Source organism: Polypterus senegalus, chromosome 14 (assembly GCF_016835505.1).
Source record: "Polypterus senegalus isolate Bchr_013 chromosome 14, ASM1683550v1, whole genome shotgun sequence".
Classification (NCBI taxonomy): Eukaryota; Metazoa; Chordata; class Cladistia; order Polypteriformes; family Polypteridae; genus Polypterus; species Polypterus senegalus.
The window spans coordinates 98,473,064-98,492,169 of NC_053167.1; the positions used below are offsets into that span (position 1 = coordinate 98,473,064).

General features: G+C 36.7%; 1 protein-coding gene across 9 annotated transcripts in view; it reads left to right on the forward strand.

Annotated features, from left to right (window-relative positions):
* Window positions 1-19,106, forward strand: part of si:ch211-267e7.3 (ADAMTS-like protein 2) — a 67,588-nt gene that overhangs the window by 22,138 nt on the left and 26,344 nt on the right. For 4 of the 9 annotated variants that reach the window (XR_005630453.1, XM_039734795.1, XM_039734798.1 and 1 more), the window contains exons 3-8: window positions 2,194-2,269; window positions 6,965-7,067; window positions 7,385-7,530; window positions 13,075-13,198; window positions 14,804-14,899; window positions 18,705-18,785. Coding sequence is in view for 8 of the 9 variants with exons in the window: in XM_039734795.1 (XP_039590729.1) it covers window positions 2,194-2,269; window positions 6,965-7,067; window positions 7,385-7,530; window positions 13,075-13,198; window positions 14,804-14,899; window positions 18,705-18,785 (626 nt within the window). In the remaining variant the exon portion in view is untranslated. Of the gene's footprint in view, window positions 1-2,193; window positions 2,270-6,964; window positions 7,068-7,384; window positions 7,531-8,915; window positions 9,121-9,437; window positions 9,584-13,074; window positions 13,199-14,803; window positions 14,900-18,704; window positions 18,786-19,106 lie in introns of those variants that run through there. The other 5 variants (XM_039734796.1, XM_039734800.1, XM_039734797.1 and 2 more) reach the window with 5 other exon arrangements.

The following is a 19,106-nucleotide window of genomic DNA, read 5'->3' on the forward strand; positions in this document are numbered from 1 at the left end:
CTTTTTTAATAAATTAAAAAAGTACTACATATACATTTTTCACAAAATAAAAGGTAACAGATTAAGAAATAAAATGTGAATCCATTTAACATATTCTTAGTTGCCAACTATTAGCTAAGGTGTTGACTTATATTTTAAGAACTTGTAATAATGACTTTAACACTTGCTAGCTCACAAATATGCACAGGTACAATTTATTAGCGTAAATAGTATACCCTTGTTAAAACTGCCTTTTTAATCTTTATTGTAGCCAGATTTTTAGCAAAGCTGTCCAAAGCATTTGCATGGTTTGGTTTAAGGCCCAACACGTTCACCCTTTTATTACTCCAGCTGTTTTGCACTATAATAAAAATGATGCTAAGGTTTTGTTGATCGGGAGGCAAGTGACAGCCAGGTGTCTTATTAACTCACCCTTTTCTGAATTTGGCTTATAGTTAAAATAACGCATTAGATATTGTTGATTGTTTTACATCGTGTCAGAGATAAAAATTGGAAAAATACTGGATTTAAGAGCAGCTAACCTAATTACATGGAGAATATATTTTTACATTAGTGATTGCTCAAGGGAAACTTACGTTCAAAATCCAAGGCTAGTTTTCCAGTTTTTAACTGATAATTCTGTGACTAAAAGGTGATATAGAGAAGGTAAAGTATCAGCGTATGGGTGCCATCAAAACAAGTAATACAAGTTCTTCAAATGTAATTGTTTAAACTGTTAAAATAAATAAGACTTCTAGGATCTGTTAGGGCAGACACAACACTTTTCTCAGCACCTCAGAGATTAAAGTTGCTCCCAGCTGTCTCCCATTAACACTCTCTTGTGAAGTACAAAATAAAGGAAAAGGTAACATCTGGATGTTCTGCATTGTTGAAAGATAGCACAAGAAAATAAGCCTGGGAAAGTGAAATAAATGCCTGTCGTCTACATGGGGGCTCAACGAATGAAGTAAATGTTAAGACATTTTGTTTTCTCTCATTGAGCTTATTCTAGGGATGCCAGCATCTAAAATGGTAATTGTGACCAGCAGACAATAATAAAATGTACTAAATCTAGTTCTAGTGTTGGTCTAGTGCCTATTATCACTTTTTACATTTGCTGAACATGACATGTAACAGAGTAGTAATGTTAGAGAACAATAAGTGCTTCTGTTAAAAAATCAAAAATTAAAAAAACAACCTTCAATAAAGTATAACAAAAAAATATTAAACTCACTTACTGTGCTGACAGCACTGAGCGCAAGGCAGGCAATAGCCCAGAATAAGGCACTAGTCTATTGCAAATCCTACTCACAAGGCCAATTTATTTAATCTTTACATCTCTAGGGATGTAGGAGGAAACTCAGGACAGGGCATCTCAAAAGCAGCTGCTCTAGCCTTTGTGCCACTATGTCACCTGCCTGACTATATAGTATATATTCAATATTTTGCAGCTTGTAGATACAGTTTGATAGTGACTAACACTGCTATTTCAGTGCTACAGGAATTTGAGTTTGATTTCCAGCCTAGTGAGTCTCTGTGAAGTTTGCTTGGATGGATGAATAGCTGTGCAGTCTCTTTCTTCAGTCTGTAACTGGTTACTCTTACTTGTACAGATGAATTTAAAGGGTTGTGACAAAAGGCAATTTTTGAAGAAGATGTACTAAAAATGATAGAGAATATGTAAAATGATTATCTACGAACTCAGGAATTTTAGTTTGCACTTTTGCAATGTGCTCATTACTATTTTGTGTAAGCTGATTAATATTTATTTTAGTTTAAAAAGAAAGTTTTAATATAAACATGTCTTTCATATCTAATCAACAGTGGATATACTGTAAATCAATATTTACTCAATAATAACTAACACTATGAATTGCAGGTCACACAGTGAGTAGTGTTTGTATGGAGTTTCAATGCACCTCTGTGGGATTCCTTCTGAGAACTTGGGTTTTCGTCCAACATCCCAAGAGCTGTGGATTGTATGTCAAGTGGTGATTCTAAATTGGACCCATGTGATGTGTGCATGACTAGCGCCTGTAATGGTCTGACATCCTGTCCACGGCTGGTTCTACACTTGGGCTTGATGTCACTGGGATAAGTTCAGCCCACCTGTATCCAATTAGACTAGGTGGGCTGGAAAATGTTTGTATGTATGTAATATTGTTATGCATCTCAGGTATTTTACTAGATGTTATTGTATCATTTTTTTTTCAGGCTTATTACAGTTCAAAATGTCAACAACACTCTTTGTACTGGGCCTGCAAAGCAATATGAGCTCTGCCAAAAGCAAGTAAGTTAACATGAATTTTTTGTTTGTATATGTATGTACACTGGATTTATTATATGAAGTGAAAAGCATGTATAGATAGTTGAATTTAGATGTTTCTGTGAACAGATTTCTTATTTTATGGACTTCCTAACGAACATGTACAGTAGAGTTTATATGCAGATAAATATATCTTGGTAGTGTAATGATGAAAAAAGAAATGAAATATTTACTGATCTGACCCTAACTGAAGAAAAATAATATAACAGGAAAACAATACAACCTATAGATAGATAGATAGATAGATAGATAGATAGATAGATAGATAGATAGATAGATAGATAGATAGATAGATGCTTTATTAATCCCAAGGGGAAATTCACATACTCCAGCAGCAGCATACTGATAAAAACAATATTAAATTAAAGAGTGATAAAAATGCAGATTAAACAGACAATAACTTTGAATAATGTTAACGTTTACCCCCGTGGGTGGAATTGAAGAGTCTTATAGTGTGGAGGAGGAACGATCTCCTCAGTCTGTCAGTGGAACAGTATGGTGACAGCAGTCTGTCGCTTAAGCTGCTCCTCTGTCTAGAGATGATCCTGTTCAGTGGATGCAGTGGATTCTCCATGATTGATAGGAACCTGCTCAGCGCCCATCGCTCCACCACAGATGTCAAACTGTCCAGCTCCGTGCCTACAGTAGAACCGGCCTTCCTCACCAGTTTGTCTAGGCGTTATGCGTCCCTCTTCTTTATGCTGCCTCCCCAGCACACCACTGCATAGAAGGGCGCTCGCCACAACCGCCTCATAGAACATCTGCAGCATCTTATTGCAGATGTTGAAAGATGCCAGCCTTCTAAGGAAGTATAGTCGGCTCTGTCCTCTCTTGCACAGAGCATCAGTATTGGTAGTCCAGTCTAGTTTATCATCCAGCTGCACTCCCAGGTATTTATAGGTCTGTACCCTCTGCACACAGTCACCTCAGATGATCACGGGGTCCATGAGGGGCCTGGTCCTCCTAAAATCCACCACCAACTCCTTGGTTTTGCTGGTGTTCAGTTGTAGGTGGTTTGAGTTGCACCATTTAACAAAGTCCTTAATTAGGTTCCTATACTCCTCCTGCCCACTCCTGATGCAGCCCACGATAGCAGTGTCGTCGGCGAACTTTTGCACGTGGCAGGACTCAGAGTTGTATTAGAAGTCTGATGTACTGTATATAGGCTGCACAGGACTGGAGAAAGTACATTCCCCTGCGGCGCTCCTGTGTTGCTGACCACAATGTCAGACCTGCAGTTCCCGAGACGCACATACTGAGGTCTGTCTGTAAGATAGTCCACGATCCATGCCACCAGGTATGAATCTACCCATCTCTGTCAGCTTGTCTCTAAGGAGCAGAGGTTGGATGGTGCTGAAGGCGCTAAAGAAGTCCAGAAACATAATTCTTACAGCATCACTGCCTCTGTCCAAGTGGGAGAGGGTTTGGTGTAGCATATAGATGATGGCATCCTCCGCTCCCACCTTCTCCTGGTATGCGAATTGCAGAGGGTCGAGGGCGTGGCGGACCTGTGGTCTCAGGTCGTGAAGCAGCAGTCGCTCCATAGTCTTCATCACATGTGACATCACAGCGACACCTTGCCATCCCACAATATCTTGTGAGACCACCTCTTATAGCCGCCACTGCTTGACACCTCTGACACTCAGAGCCATTGAGCCTTTGAATCTGCAGTTCTGGGATGTGAACTCATTGTTGCAAAAGAACCAGCTGAAGTTCTTGACCATTGGCAGGTTCAAGATCTCCAAATATTGTGATTCAGGGTATCTCAAATATGCTCTGTGGAGTTAAGATCAACAGAGAATACAAGCCAATAAAACAGCAGGCTGCACATCAGCATTTATTCCTCAGAACAGGACAGTAACTGCAGCACCTATGTATGGCCTGGCATTGCTATAAGGTCATTTTTTGCAGGAAGTGTGAGCAGAGGGCCTCTGGCATGTCAGTTTAAGACAAGCAACATTGAGCCTGTCCTGGCAGAGATGTGGGTGTTGACAGTTTCAGCAGCAGCATGGGCGGCAGTGAAACAATCTCAAATGGACCAGTCTTATGCATCATTCTGGCTGTCAAATGTGACTAGATCTTGGATAGTCATCTGTGTTGTCAGTCTTCTCAAACCTTTCCTATGGTCAGGACAAAATGGAGTAGCTAAATGCATAGAGTCTGGCACATAAACTACTTGCTGGAGTATATGGTAATTGCTCTCCCCCTTACCTCTGCTGTGTTAACTTTCACTGTGTTATCTTTCACTGTAAAAAATGGCCATTAATATTACAGTATAAAACTGTTAAATAGCAAAAGTAAACAATTGTAAAATATAAAACGGTAAAGCACTGTTTCAGTAACACAACACCCTACTAGCTTTCTTAAAAGCACACTGTGTGGACATCGACAGTGACAAGCCTATTATGATTATTATATCTTTCTTATAAGCTGTTCTTTTACATTTCAGATTAGCCATATTACAGTTTAATCATGTCTAATGGTTTTGCTTCCTATGTGTAATACTTTACAATTATTGAAATTAAGTTTTATCCATCTAATATCTGAATTCTGTAAAGGTCCATCTGTAATAATCCTACTGACTTCAGAGCATCTGCCTTTCCACATACTTTACAATCTCCTGCAAAGTTAATCAGCAAGTTGGTAGCATTTTTGTAATGATTATTAATATAAATTAAAGAAACACGACTGCCAGGCAAAAGGAAAAGAGGAAGGCCTAAGAAAAGGTTTATGGATGTGGTGAGAGAGGACATGCAAGTGATGGGTGTAACAGAGCAAGATGCAGAGGACAGGAAGATATGGGAAAAAATGATCTGCTGTGGCAAAACCTAATGGGAGCAGCCAAAAGAAGAAGATTTACAAAAATTAAAGAACAGAGGTTGTAGTGCTAATTCATTAGAAAATCCATATTTAATATTCATGAGTATCACACTGCACCTTTAATCCTTTACTTCTTTTAGTTTGACCATTAGTCTCTCATGCCATACTTTTATCAAAAGCTTTTTGAAAAATCAATAAATATTGTATGTACTTCACTGATCAAATACTTCTGTTGAAAATGATAAATCTGTAGCACATTGGTGGAACTGTTTCCTTCTTACTCATGCTGGCTGTTCACTAACACACTTCTCTTTGATAGGTGTTGCTTGATCTTTTTGGTAACAACTTCTGGTATTTTTTTTAATCCATGATATACAGTACATTACGTTTTCTTACCTATAAATATTTTGATTGGCGTAATCCCTTTTTTTTAACATAATGGAACAACAACTGCAAGCTCCTAGTACTAATGCATTTACACAGAGTTCTATGATTTCTGAAAAATGTGTGTTAAATATGTATATAGTCCGTGTAAATACTATACAGTATTCTTTAAGCATTCTTAGTAAATGCTGTTTGATTCCAGCAATTGATTTCAGTCTTTTTTATTCTAGTGGCACTTGAGGCACAGGTCTAGCAACAGAATACCACTATGAATAAAACCCAATCGATTAGTACCCACTTAATTAGTTCCTGTAACTTCCAATAGTCCTTAAATTTTATTCACGTGAAAATGTAATAAAAATATGGGTTGAGATCATTTGCCTTTTCCTTTTCTATATATTGTATTTCACTCTTAATGTTCCTAATACGCATAATTTTCTGGGATTCATTTCTGTATTGATCTTTATTGTAATACTAGAATACTGAAATAATCTTTTGAGTCTGCAATATTTCACTCTAACTGCCTTTTAGCTTTTCTGACATTTTTTATCTGTTGCTTTTATGTGTTCATAAGACCAAGGGTCTTTAGCTCTAGTTTATCACAACATTTATTGTTTCAGTGTTGCTTCACAACATTTATTGTTTCAGTGTTGCTTCCAAAATGTATCTCACAGAACGCCATAATGTATTAATGCCGTGATGGTAGTTATATTAAAAAGCAATTACATTTTTTTCTCATTGACATAGTTTATTTTATTTACTGTGTAAGATAAAATGCCCCCTTCTTTTTCTTATGCCCAATTTTTCTAAGTCATGGCCAGTCAGGGTATAGTCATTTACACCCTGACACTCCCTTACATTGGGCCAGTTTGGACAACTCAGACAACCCAATCTGCATGTGTTTGCAATTTAGGATGAAAATTCAAGTTCTCAGTTTTCATGTAGACACAGGCAGAACATATAAACACCATGCAAACAGTGACTGGGCTAAAATATTAACTCACTCTCCCTAAGCCATGAAACTGCAATGCGAATACTGTACCACCTAATGTAAAATTAGTTTATATAATTAGAATTTCCCAGAAGTCATTTATTTCATATGCAGACCAAGTAAACTTCATAAAAGATTGCTGTTCCTGCAGGGCTCTGTTTTTACATTTATTGTTTGTTTGATGAAAATGAAAAAAGCAACTTTATTTACAACATTGTGTTCATACATTGTGTATTCTTTTTCATTTTGCTTTTAAAATGTGCACTTACCTTCTTTCAAGTCTCCATGTAATTTGAAGTACAGCAGATGAGATTGCACTTAATGAAAATCTGTTTTATAAAACAACAGTAACCTATTTGTTGCCATTATCCTATTTCCTTCTAGACACCAAGTTTACATTAAGTAGTGATACCCTTTTCACAATTCTTTTGTAGTGCATTTTAAAAATGACTGTTTGTTTTTAGGTTTGCCCTGACAATGGACTTAGTTTTAAACAGCAGCAATGTTCAAACTTCAACGCAAAGGCTTTTGGTAGAAGATACTACCTTTGGATTCCACTTTATCCTGGTAAATACCCAAATAGTATTTTAACTAATGTATATACCATAAATATTTAAGTGGTCCTAGCCACTTTTGAATTACAGGTTTATGTTTTTACCATTTTAGTTCTGTGTAAATATTTCTTTTTCATTTATTTTAATTTGTATTTTTTTATTTATTTGTATTTATTTATGTTGCCTAATATTAAAGAGGGCAGCATTTTTTTCATAATTCATCACTGTATGCTTTTAGTCCCTTACTAACTATACTATATTTTATTACCCAGAAAATTGTATTGTTTCATAGAACTATTTAGAAATGTTAAGATTCTCTGTACTTCACAGATGACTACATTAACATATCTAATAAACCATGTGACCTTCAGTGCACTACTGCAAATGGAGAACGTCAGCTGCTTGTTCCCGCACATGATGGCACATCTTGTAAAGACAGGATATTTCAAGGAGTCTGCATTGAGGGCAAGTGTGAGGTAAAAAGAAGACACATTACATACATTAAATATTAATCAAAATAAAGTACAAGACATTAATCTGAAATTTCAGATTTTTTAATTCTTTATTTTTAAAGAAGGGTTAACTGCACATTTTAATTATCAATCTAACAATCCATATTTTGTATTCACATTGATTATTATATTGACCAGATTAAGAAGGTGATAATTCAGGTACTATTGCTAAAATTCACTTATGGTATATTTGTATGTAAAACCCAATTAAATATAAATGACAAATTGAAGTTAGTTGGCAACTTTGTATATTGTTCTGTATGTCTCACCTTTTTCTTTACTGCTTTTCCTGGTAAGAGTCACAGTGTGTTTTGTATATTGTTTTTAATATTACTGAATACAATTTGCTGTGGTGGGCTGGCGCCCTGCCCGGGGTTTGTTTCCTGCCTTGCACCCTGTGTTGGCTGGGATTGGCTCCTGCAGACCCCCGTGACCCTGTAGTTAGGATATAGCGGGTTGGATGATGGATGGATGAATACTATTTGTTCTGTTTTATTATATTATACTGAAATAATCTTTTGAGTCTGCAATATTTCACTCTAACTGCCTTTTAGCTTTTCTGACATTTTTTATCTGTTGCTTTTATGTGTTCATAAGACCAAGGGTCTTTAGCTCTAGTTTATCACAACATTTATTGTTTCAGTGTTGCTTCTTCCAAAATGTATCTCACAGAACGCCATAATGTATTAATGCCGTGATGGTAGTTATATTAAAAAGCAATTACATTTTTTTCTCATTGACATAGTTTATTTTATTTACTGTGTAAGATAAAATGCCCTTCTTTTTCTTATGCCCAATTTTTCTAAGTCATGGCCAGTCAGGGTATAGTCATTTACACCCTGACACTCCCTTACATTGGGCCAGTTTGGACAACTCAGACAACCCAATCTGCATGTGTTTGCAATTTAGGATGAAAATTCAAGTTCTCAGTTTTCATGTAGACACAGGCAGAACATATAAACACCATGCAAACAGTGACTGGGCTAAAATATTAACTCACTCTCCCTAAGCCATGAAACTGCAATGCGAATACTGTACCACCTAATGTAAAATTAGTTTATATAATTAGAATTTCCCAGAAGTCATTTATTTCATATGCAGACCAAGTAAACTTCATAAAAGATTGCTGTTCCTGCAGGGCTCTGTTTTACATTTATTGTTTGTTTGATGAAAATGAAAAAAGCAACTTTATTTACAACATTGTGTTCATACATTGTGTATTCTTTTTCATTTTGCTTTTAAAATGTGCACTTACCTTCTTTCAAGTCTCCATGTAATTTGAAGTACAGCAGATGAGATTGCACTTAATGAAAATCTGTTTTTATAAAACAACAGTAACCTATTTGTTGCCATTATCCTATTTCCTTCTAGACACCAAGTTTACATTAAGTAGTGATACCCTTTTCACAATTCTTTTGTAGTGCATTTTAAAAATGACTGTTTGTTTTTAGGTTTGCCCTGACAATGGACTTAGTTTTAAACAGCAGCAATGTTCAAACTTCAACGCAAAGGCTTTTGGTAGAAGATACTACCTTTGGATTCCACTTTATCCTGGTAAATACCCAAATAGTATTTTAACTAATGTATATACCATAAATATTTAAGTGGTCCTAGCCACTTTTGAATTACAGGTTTATGTTTTTACCATTTTAGTTCTGTGTAAATATTTCTTTTTCATTTATTTTAATTTGTATTTTTTTATTTATTTGTATTTATTTATGTTGCCTAATATTAAAGAGGGCAGCATTTTTTTCATAATTCATCACTGTATGCTTTTAGTCCCTTACTAACTATACTATATTTTATTACCCAGAAAATTGTATTGTTTCATAGAACTATTTAGAAATGTTAAGATTCTCTGTACTTCACAGATGACTACATTAACATATCTAATAAACCATGTGACCTTCAGTGCACTACTGCAAATGGAGAACGTCAGCTGCTTGTTCCCGCACATGATGGCACATCTTGTAAAGACAGGATATTTCAAGGAGTCTGCATTGAGGGCAAGTGTGAGGTAAAAAGAAGACACATTACATACATTAAATATTAATCAAAATAAAGTACAAGACATTAATCTGAAATTTCAGATTTTTTTAATTCTTTATTTTTTAAAGAAGGGTTAACTGCACATTTTAATTATCAATCTAACAATCCATATTTTGTATTCACATTGATTATTATATTGACCAGATTAAGAAGGTGATAGATTCAGGTACTATTGCTAAAATTCACTTATGGTATATTTGTATGTAAAACCCAATTAAATATAAATGACAAATTGAAGTTAGTTGGCAACTTTGTATATTGTTCTGTATGTCTCACCTTTTTCTTTACTGCTTTTCCTGGTAAGAGTCACAGTGTGTTTTGTATATTGTTTTTAATATTACTGAATACAATTTGCTGTGGTGGGCTGGCGCCCTGCCCGGGGTTTGTTTCCTGCCTTGCACCCTGTGTTGGCTGGGATTGGCTCCTGCAGACCCCCGTGACCCTGTAGTTAGGATATAGCGGGTTGGATGATGGATGGATGAATACTATTTGTTCTGTTTTATTATATTTTTCCTACATTCTACAGACACATTCTTAAAAACAAACTACTAACTGCTTTTTCTTCTTTTGGGCCAGCCTGTGCTCTATTTATTTTGAATTTCGTACAAGCAACAGGAATTGGTGTTAAGTTCACTGGCTGTAGTATTCTGTTGTCTACATTAAGTTCCCCACTGGTATGCTCTGATTTATGGAAATATGTATGGCTGTCCCTGAAAAGATACACAGAATACTGAAAAATAGTACATGCCGGTGTTATATTTGCATAGATTTTTTGGGCCAGGTGACAGTGAGGTTCCACTGTCATTTGTGCAGACTCCTAATATGTCCTTAGAGTTACATGCATGTCTAGTTACTCTGTTTGACTGCTTCTGCCAGTAGTTTTCCTTTGTATTTTTTTTCTTAGCAGTTGCCACAAATTACATAAAGGAGACAAATTTTCAGACCTCAGGACAAATATTAAGGACCACAGTGCACTTTCTTGATTTACCAAATAATATCCTGTAATTTCATTCAGCCAAAACATCTTGTAAAAACTCCTCCAGTGAGGCATTTGTTTGCAGTAGAAACTGGAGCAGACTGTACTTCGATTTCCCAAATGTTGTATGGATGGTTTATTTTAACATAGTAAGTGAGATGGTTAGTAAGAGAGAGATGATTGCAGTCATTTCTTTCTTTGGCATTGCACTATTGGAAAATGACACCACACTTGTTTGTCATGAAAGGTCATACAAGCCAGGGTGCATGAGCTGATATGAGTTAACTGTGGTGGGAGATTTCAGAAGGATGTCATATATGAAGCTCCACCTTTTGGTCTAAGGCAGCGCATCCCAAACTCATTCGTGGAGGACTCACTGTGGCTGCAGGTTTTGTTGCAACTGTTTTTGCTTCTGTTTTTAATTGGACACCTGGGCTAATTAAGTGAACTGATATTTCTCAAATTCTGTGTTTTGGGAACAATATAGAAATTAGAAAACTAAGTTTGGTTAAAAAAAATAAAAATAAAATTAAATTAAAATATACTAAGCAGTTATATGGGAATAATGTATTTTTTTTTTCTTTTTAACAATATTTTCATCTTTATTTTCATTTTACTTTTCCAAGTGTTCTAATTGTTTAATTAATCCATTATTTACTAATTAGTTGGTCTGACGCTAAAGTAGTTGCAGCATTTCATGATTCAGTGTGTTGTTTGCCAGGGTGTCTGCTCTGCTCATTTTTAATTGACATACAACGAGATACAACGAAGGGGGAAAACTGCACAGAGAAAGGGCAGAATATAATAATATCAACAAAAGAGAGTTAAGCATTTAAATCTATAGAAAGAGCAAAAATATTTCTAAATGTCTTATAAATGTAAAAATCAGGCTGCTGTTCCTTTCTGAATGTAGAATGAGAGAAAAAAAATACCAGCTAAATAAATGAGATCAGTGCTATTAGATGCTGTCACTGATTAGGAATCTGGTTGGAATAAAAACCTGCAGCCACATGGGGTCGCCAGGACCGATGTTGAGAACTCCTGGTCTAAGGTGTAACCTGACAATCACTGTCATGGTATAGAAACAGTGATTATTTGTGTTTCTACATTGTTTCAGAACCTTCCTGTCAGTTAGAGCCTTCTTTAAACCATTATCACCAGCAGATCATAACCATATACACATACATAAAACATAAAAAGTAAAATAAATCTGCTTTTTTTTTGTTAACTTTCATCAGATTACCTTTTCCTATCTCTTATGTATATTTCTCTTCTGGTTCGTTCTGCTTCCACTTCAAAATTGGTCCTACCCACATGCAGCCAACACAGCATTTCTCGATTCCTATTCATCCTCTTCCAAACCTTTCCCCACGCTGCCTGCGGCTCCTCTTCAAACCCAGTCCTGTCCACAAGCAGGTGACACAGTATTTCTTGATTCCTAATCGTCCTCTTCCAAACCCTTCCGCACGCTGCCTGCGGCCTCCCATACACCTTTCTATTTTCGTTATACTGCAACGGTTGTTTCTTAAGCCTTTGTTATATAATTAACGACAGTATCTTCTCTGTCGACAGGTTTTTGTACAACATCATCTAGGATCCGGCAACTGCCTGTTCCTATCAATGGATTATTTCTTGACACAAACGGTTGACAAAGGCAATGCACTATTTTCTGTTCCTATACTTACACCGCCGTATACTATGGTGGGCGTCGGCTATCTAGTTAGTTTATATTATTATAAGATCAGAATCACTACTTGGTATCTGTTGAATGACCTGTTGTTTCTAATATTTAATTAACAATTACAGAAACTGCTTGAAGGGGTTAGAAATTCAGATATCCAGTACTGTAAGGAGATTACATGTATGCTCAATTTATTTTGTTATATGTTTTAGATAGAAAGCATCAGTCCTTTATTTGTGATGCTGCATTTCACATACAGTATTTGTTATTTAGATAAATATGCTGTACATGCTAACCAATGAAAAAGAGCTGAAACAGATGAACTAAAAATATGAAGGGAGCAATGGACATTTCCAGATCTTATTTTTTTTGTAAGGAGCTTTGCTAATACATCAGAAATAATATGTAAAGTAATACAAAATGATTACTTGTTATTTTGAAACTTGAAAGAATGCCTGTTTACAAAGGGAAAGCAATTATGTGTTATCTGGAGTTTATCTTGCATTGTTCTAATTTTGCATAGCATTGTGTGAAATTGGGCATTTATGCCCTACATCCTAATTATTGATGAGATAGATGCTATAAAATTGTAAAAATTATTTGTTCTTAGATGTTTTGATATTTCAGAAATAGGAAAGAGAAAAAATAAATTGAAAGAAGTATTATTATAATATATATATAATGTATATAGTACAAGTATAATATATGATTGAGTATTACATGTCAACTACAGACACCCACAAATTTTTCTATTTTACAAATACAGTATTTGACAGTACTGTTTTTTAAATTTTTTTTTCAGGTAGTGGGATGTGATGGGATTCTTTATTCCAGTAAAACTGCAGACAAGTGTGGAGTCTGTGGAGGAAATGGCCTGTCTTGCCACCGTATATCAGGATCTTACCGAAAAGGGATCACACAGTTAGGTATACCTTACGTTGTCCACCCACAGGTCATTTGGTTTAGTGTTTCTCACTAAATTCAGTATAAAGTGGTATGCAGTATATGTGATATGTGCAATCCCTTCATGGAGTCACAGAAACATGATGATTAGACTGTATAAAAACTTCCCATAAATGAAAGTAATGTTAAGTTATTGTAGAGAGGAAACATAAGACCATAAGAAGAAATTTTGACAAGAACAGGTCATTCAGCCCAGCAAAACTCATTGATCCCCATTCTCCTAACTTTTTTAAGAAGTGAAATGAACACAGTTTGAAGGGGACCCAAAATTTTATACTATTTGGTAATTTATTTTACGTATTTAGTGAAATTTGGATTACTGAAGGTCTTTTTGTATGTAATGTATGGCTTATAAAAAATTCAAAGTGATTTTCAAGTTCCAGGTCCTTTGATATTTTGCATCTATACACAGTAAACTGTTTTGTTTAAATGGGTTTAGGTTGTGAGCTAGATTACTGAAAACTGTCAATTGCTATTTTTCAAGTGAGGAAATGTTGTTTTAGAGAGTAATTTCCTGACCAAAAGCCTAGTACAAAACACCACAAACATTACATTCAACCATTAGTTCAGTTCATAGTGAAATATCCTCTTTAATAAAACCCTGTGTGCGTCCAGGTGTCCGTGTGTGTGTCTTCTGGTGAAGTGCGATGCGTGAGGCTGCGTGTTCAGTCTCTCCTGTGCAGAGAGAGAGAGACACACAGGCACGTGCGCGAGGGAGACACACACACACACACACACACACACACACACAGGCGCACGAGAGAGACACACACACACACAGGCGAGAGCGACACACACACACAGGCGCACGAGAGCGACACACACAGGTGCACGAGAGAGACACACACACACAGGCGTGTGTGTGCAATGTTGCAATGTTACTTTTCTTGGTTGTTTATTAAATTACGGTTTTTTCAAATGTTAATTTTTTTCCCTGTGCTTAAAACTCATTAAAAAAAGTATTTTTAGCAAGTGGTTCATAGCGCTATAGAGCGAACACTTGCAGTGTTTGTTTTCTCTGTTGTTCAAGGTTTTCTTAATGTTATTCAATGTTTTTACATTTACTTTACTATTACGCTGTGCATTCTATGGTATAATTAACTATATTTGTGCTTAAAAACTTAAACAAACATATAGTTACATATAGTTTGTACGGTCCGGAACGGATTAATTGTACTTACATACAGTCCTATGGGGGAAATTACTTCGGTTTACGACCAAATCGGGTTTCGACCAGAGTTTTGGAACGAATTATTGTCGTTAACCAAGGTTCCACTGTATTACTGTCAGAGAACATTACAGGCATTTTACGGAAATACAAACCAGTATTACTGCGATAGAAAATTAAAGGCACACAATACAGTGATGCATATTACAGCCACATACAAGGTCCCTTGCCATTTAATATAGACCGTTTCTACTAATGTTTATGCACTACTGTTTTAGCACCCGTTATTGTAATGGGCTTAATGTCTAGTATATTAATAAGGCTTTATGAGGTGCATTTAAATATGACTGAATGTAATACAAGAATCCATACATCTGTTTTGATGAACCCTTTTGTTTAGTGTTGGATTGCAGAAATCATCAAGCACAAGGCTGGAACCAACCCCAGACAGAATGCCAACCCATCGCAGGACTCCCATACATGCATCTGCTCTGGGGTAATTGAACAGATACTAATCAAAATGACTTTGTGTCTTTGAACTGTGGGAGGAGACCAGTGCTTCTATAGTTTAAGCACTGTGGAGCATCATCTCCCACCATGCTACTCAGTAAGTAAGAACATGAAATTATTTTTAATATGATACAGTAGAATATTATTCCTACTGAGTCTTCACAATGTTTTTACATCATATATATATATAAAAAAAATATATATATATATATATATATATATATATATATATATACACTGCTCACAAAAATTAAAGGAACACTTTAAAGAAACACATTAGATACATCAGATCTCAATATGAAGTTGGATATCTATACAAATAACAACAGGGCAATGTCTTAGGAACAAAAGGATGCCAAGTCTTTTAATGGAAATAAAAGTTTTCTGCCTACAGAGGGCTCAATTGTGTAGACACCCTAAAATCAGAGTGAAATGAAGATGTGGCAGGCTAGTCCATTTTTCAAAAACTTAATTTCTGCTACTCAAAATGCTTTTCAGTATCTTGTGTGGCCCCACGAGCTTGTATGCATGCTTGACAACGTCGGGCATGCTCCTAATGAGACGACGGATGGTGTCTTGTGGCATTTCCTCCCAGATCTGTATGAGGGCATCCCTGAGCTGTTGTACAGTCTGAGGAGCAACCTGGCGGCCTAATGGACCGAAACATAATGTCCCACAGATGTTCTATTGGGTTTAAGTCAGGGGATCGTGAAGGCCATTCAATTGTTTCAATTCCTTCATCCTCCAGGTACTGCCTGCATACTCTTGCCACATGAGGCCGGGCATTGTCGGCATTAGAGGAAACCAGGACCTACTGCACCAGCGTAGGATCTGACAATGGGTCCAAGGATTTCATCCTGATACCTAATGGCAGTCAAGGTGTCTTTGTCTAGCTTGTAGAAGTCTGTGCGTCCCTCCATGGATATGCCATCCCAGACCATCACTGACCCACCACCAAACTGGTCATGCCGAATGATGTTACAGACAGCATAACATTCTCCATGGCTTCTGCAGACCCTTCAACGTCTGTCACATGTGCTCAGGGTGAACCTGCTCTCATCTGTGAAAACACAGGGTGCCAGTGGTGGACCTGACAATTCTGGTATTCTATGGTAAATGCCGATCGAGCTCCACTGCGCTGGGTTGTGAGCACAGGGCCCACTAGAGGACGTTGGGCCCTCAGACCACCCTCAAGAAGTCTGTTTCTGATTGTTTGGTCAGAGACATTCACACCAGTGGCCTGCTGGAGGTCATTTTGTAGAGCTCTGGAAATGCTCATCCTGTTTGTCCTTGTCCAAAGGAGCAGATACCAGTCCTGCTGATGGGTTAAGGACCTTCTATGGTCCTGTCCAGCTCTCCTAGACTAACTGCCTGTCTCCTGGAATCTCCTCCATGCCCTTGAGACAGTGCTGGGAGACACTGCAAACCTTCTGGCAATGACACACATTGATGTGCCATCCTGGAGAAGTTGGATTTCCTGTGCAACCTCTGTAGGGTCCAGGTTTCGCCTCATGCTACCAGTAGTTACACTGACCATAGTGAAATGCAAAACTAGTGAAAAAACAGTCAGAAAAGATGAGGAGGGAAAATGTCAGTGGCTTCCACCTGTTAAACCATTCCTGTTTTGGGGTCATCTCATTGTTGCCCTCTAGTGCACCTGTTGTTAATTTCATTAACAGCAAAGCAGCTGAAACTGATTAACAACCCCTGTGCTACTTAACTGACCAAATCAATATCCCAGAAGTTTCATTGACTTGATGCTATACTCTGATTAAAAAGTGTTCCTTTAATTTTTTGAGCAGTATATATATATAAAATCCAAGGTGTCTGTATATCTGTCCACTTTTCACAAGAGTACTACTTTTTCTATAATTTGCTTGAACATTCCGTTTGATTTTGCGACTTCTCTCATCGTACTAAGAATTATAGTTCGTTTGCAGGAGCGATGTATTCACACTAATCCGTGACAGAGGCTGCGGGCCAAGGGGAGGGGGAAGCATGACGTCAGGAGTGGGGAGTTGGGCAGGGCCCTTCTCCCTGTCCTTTTTTACTAATACATGGGTGGAGCCGCAGGGCATGGGAAGTCTCTCTCTCTCTCTCTCTCTCTCTGTCTCTCTCTCTATAGATATATATATATATGCAATCCAGCGTCTGTCTATATGTCTGACCGCTTTTCACAAGAGAACTACTTAACGGATTTAGATTGGGTTTTTTTCTATAATTTACTTGAACATTCCGGTTGATTTTGTGACTTCAGTCATTGCGCTAAGTATTAAAGTTTGGTTGCAGCACCAGTTTACTTGCATGAATCTGAGAGACAGGCCAAGGGGAGCGGGGCAGGGCCATTCTAACTCATGCGGCAGCCTCCGTTGAGTCGGTCTACCTCTCGCCACATGTTGGAGTGTATCTTACCCCCGCTTAGCTAGTGATACCTGTTTGTTCAGCAGACATTATCATCTAGAGATTGTTAAAGAGTAATGTTTGACATTGTTGAGAGAGAGATCACAGCTATGTGTGTTTTAGACAGTACCTGCTCATTGGCAGAGATATCACGGCCACCTGCTTTTCTCCCCACGCAGAGGACACTATCCCATCAGAGCGGAACAAAATCAGATGCAGTGCCAACGTTTGATGTTGGTGCGTACCTACGTTCTGCTTGATACTGTACCTTGCCAACTTTTTACATTTATGGCAAAGAGACCCCAGCTACATTCTCACCTCTGATAGCAAAACAAAAAATATTGCATATCAAGAGATTCTTGGATATGAAAGCTATCAATATAAATTATTCTCAATACAAATGTATTACTTTTTTTTTTTTTTTTATTGATTTTTAAAGTTTGTCCTGTTTCACTACCATGTGGGCAGAGCTGTGGGGAACAGCCAGTAGGATAGAAAAATGCTGAAACACTCAGATATTGACCAAACAGAAATCCAGAATCCACACAGCATCAAGTTCTCCAAAATAATTTTTTCCTTTTTCAGTCTTGTCCAGTGCCTTAGCATAAGGGATCATAACAAGACTATGTTGTGAAATTTATTTATTCTTAATTTTCTTTTTACTATCATAGAGCCTTGACACTGCAACAGAGCTTCTTGTCACTAAATAATACTTTACAATTAACTAACCATTTCGGATTCTTGAGTAGATAATCTCACAAGCGGTGTCATTTTGTGTGGATGCTGATTCACCCTACACTCACTGTATTTTTGACACTTTTTTCATACTGAGAATGGGACTCTACATAAGTTGCCCGTATGAAGTGGAAAATACTAAATTGTAATATCTCTTATTCATTTTAGTGAAAATACTGTGTGTATTTGTGTGTTTATACATGATGTATATACATGATGTATATACAGCGTATATTTAATTAATTCTTGCTATTTTGGTTGTCTTGGTTGTGATTTATGCCACTGAGTTACAGCACAAGGGACCTTTTTTCAATTCCTAGCTAGGCTGGTCAGTGTTTGAGTAATGTTTGTAAATTGGCTTTTCTTTAGGGTCTCCAGTTTTCTTCAGCATCCCCAGTGATTTGCAGTTTAGATGGTTTATTAGATCATTTATGTCTAAATTGGACCAGTTTCTAGAATGTGCGGAGTGTTTCTTGAAATGGAGTGACATCCCTGCTGAGGTTGGTTTCTGCCTTGCATCGGATTCTGCCATCATAGATTCCAGAATCCCATAATGGAAAGTGTAGGTGCAAAGTTGCATACATGAATGGACATACTAATTTATATGTATTTATGTTCTGTATGTTTTCAAATTTAAATGTTATTATTGATTTCAGGTTATCTTTTTATTACTAACATCCCTGCTGGTGCAACTGACATTCAGATTATTGAAAGAAGAAAGACTGAAAATATTTTAGGTAATTTTAAAATGCTGCAATCAATAAAATATTAATTTTTACTTCATTCTAGAATATATGTAATTTGTGTCAAGTTCTAATGAATCTTCATTCATTCTAAATTCTTACATTTTTTAATACAAAACATTAATTTAATGTAACCATTTTCCTCTGTTTGTTTTAGACATACCTAACTGTAATTGAATTTGAATCACAGTTGCAGTAACAAAAGAGTCTGTCCATTATTTTCCCCCAAACCTTTAGTTATCATTGGCTGTGATTCTAAATATTCTAGGTCAACTGGAGCACACACTGTATACTGTTTTTCTTATTATCATATAC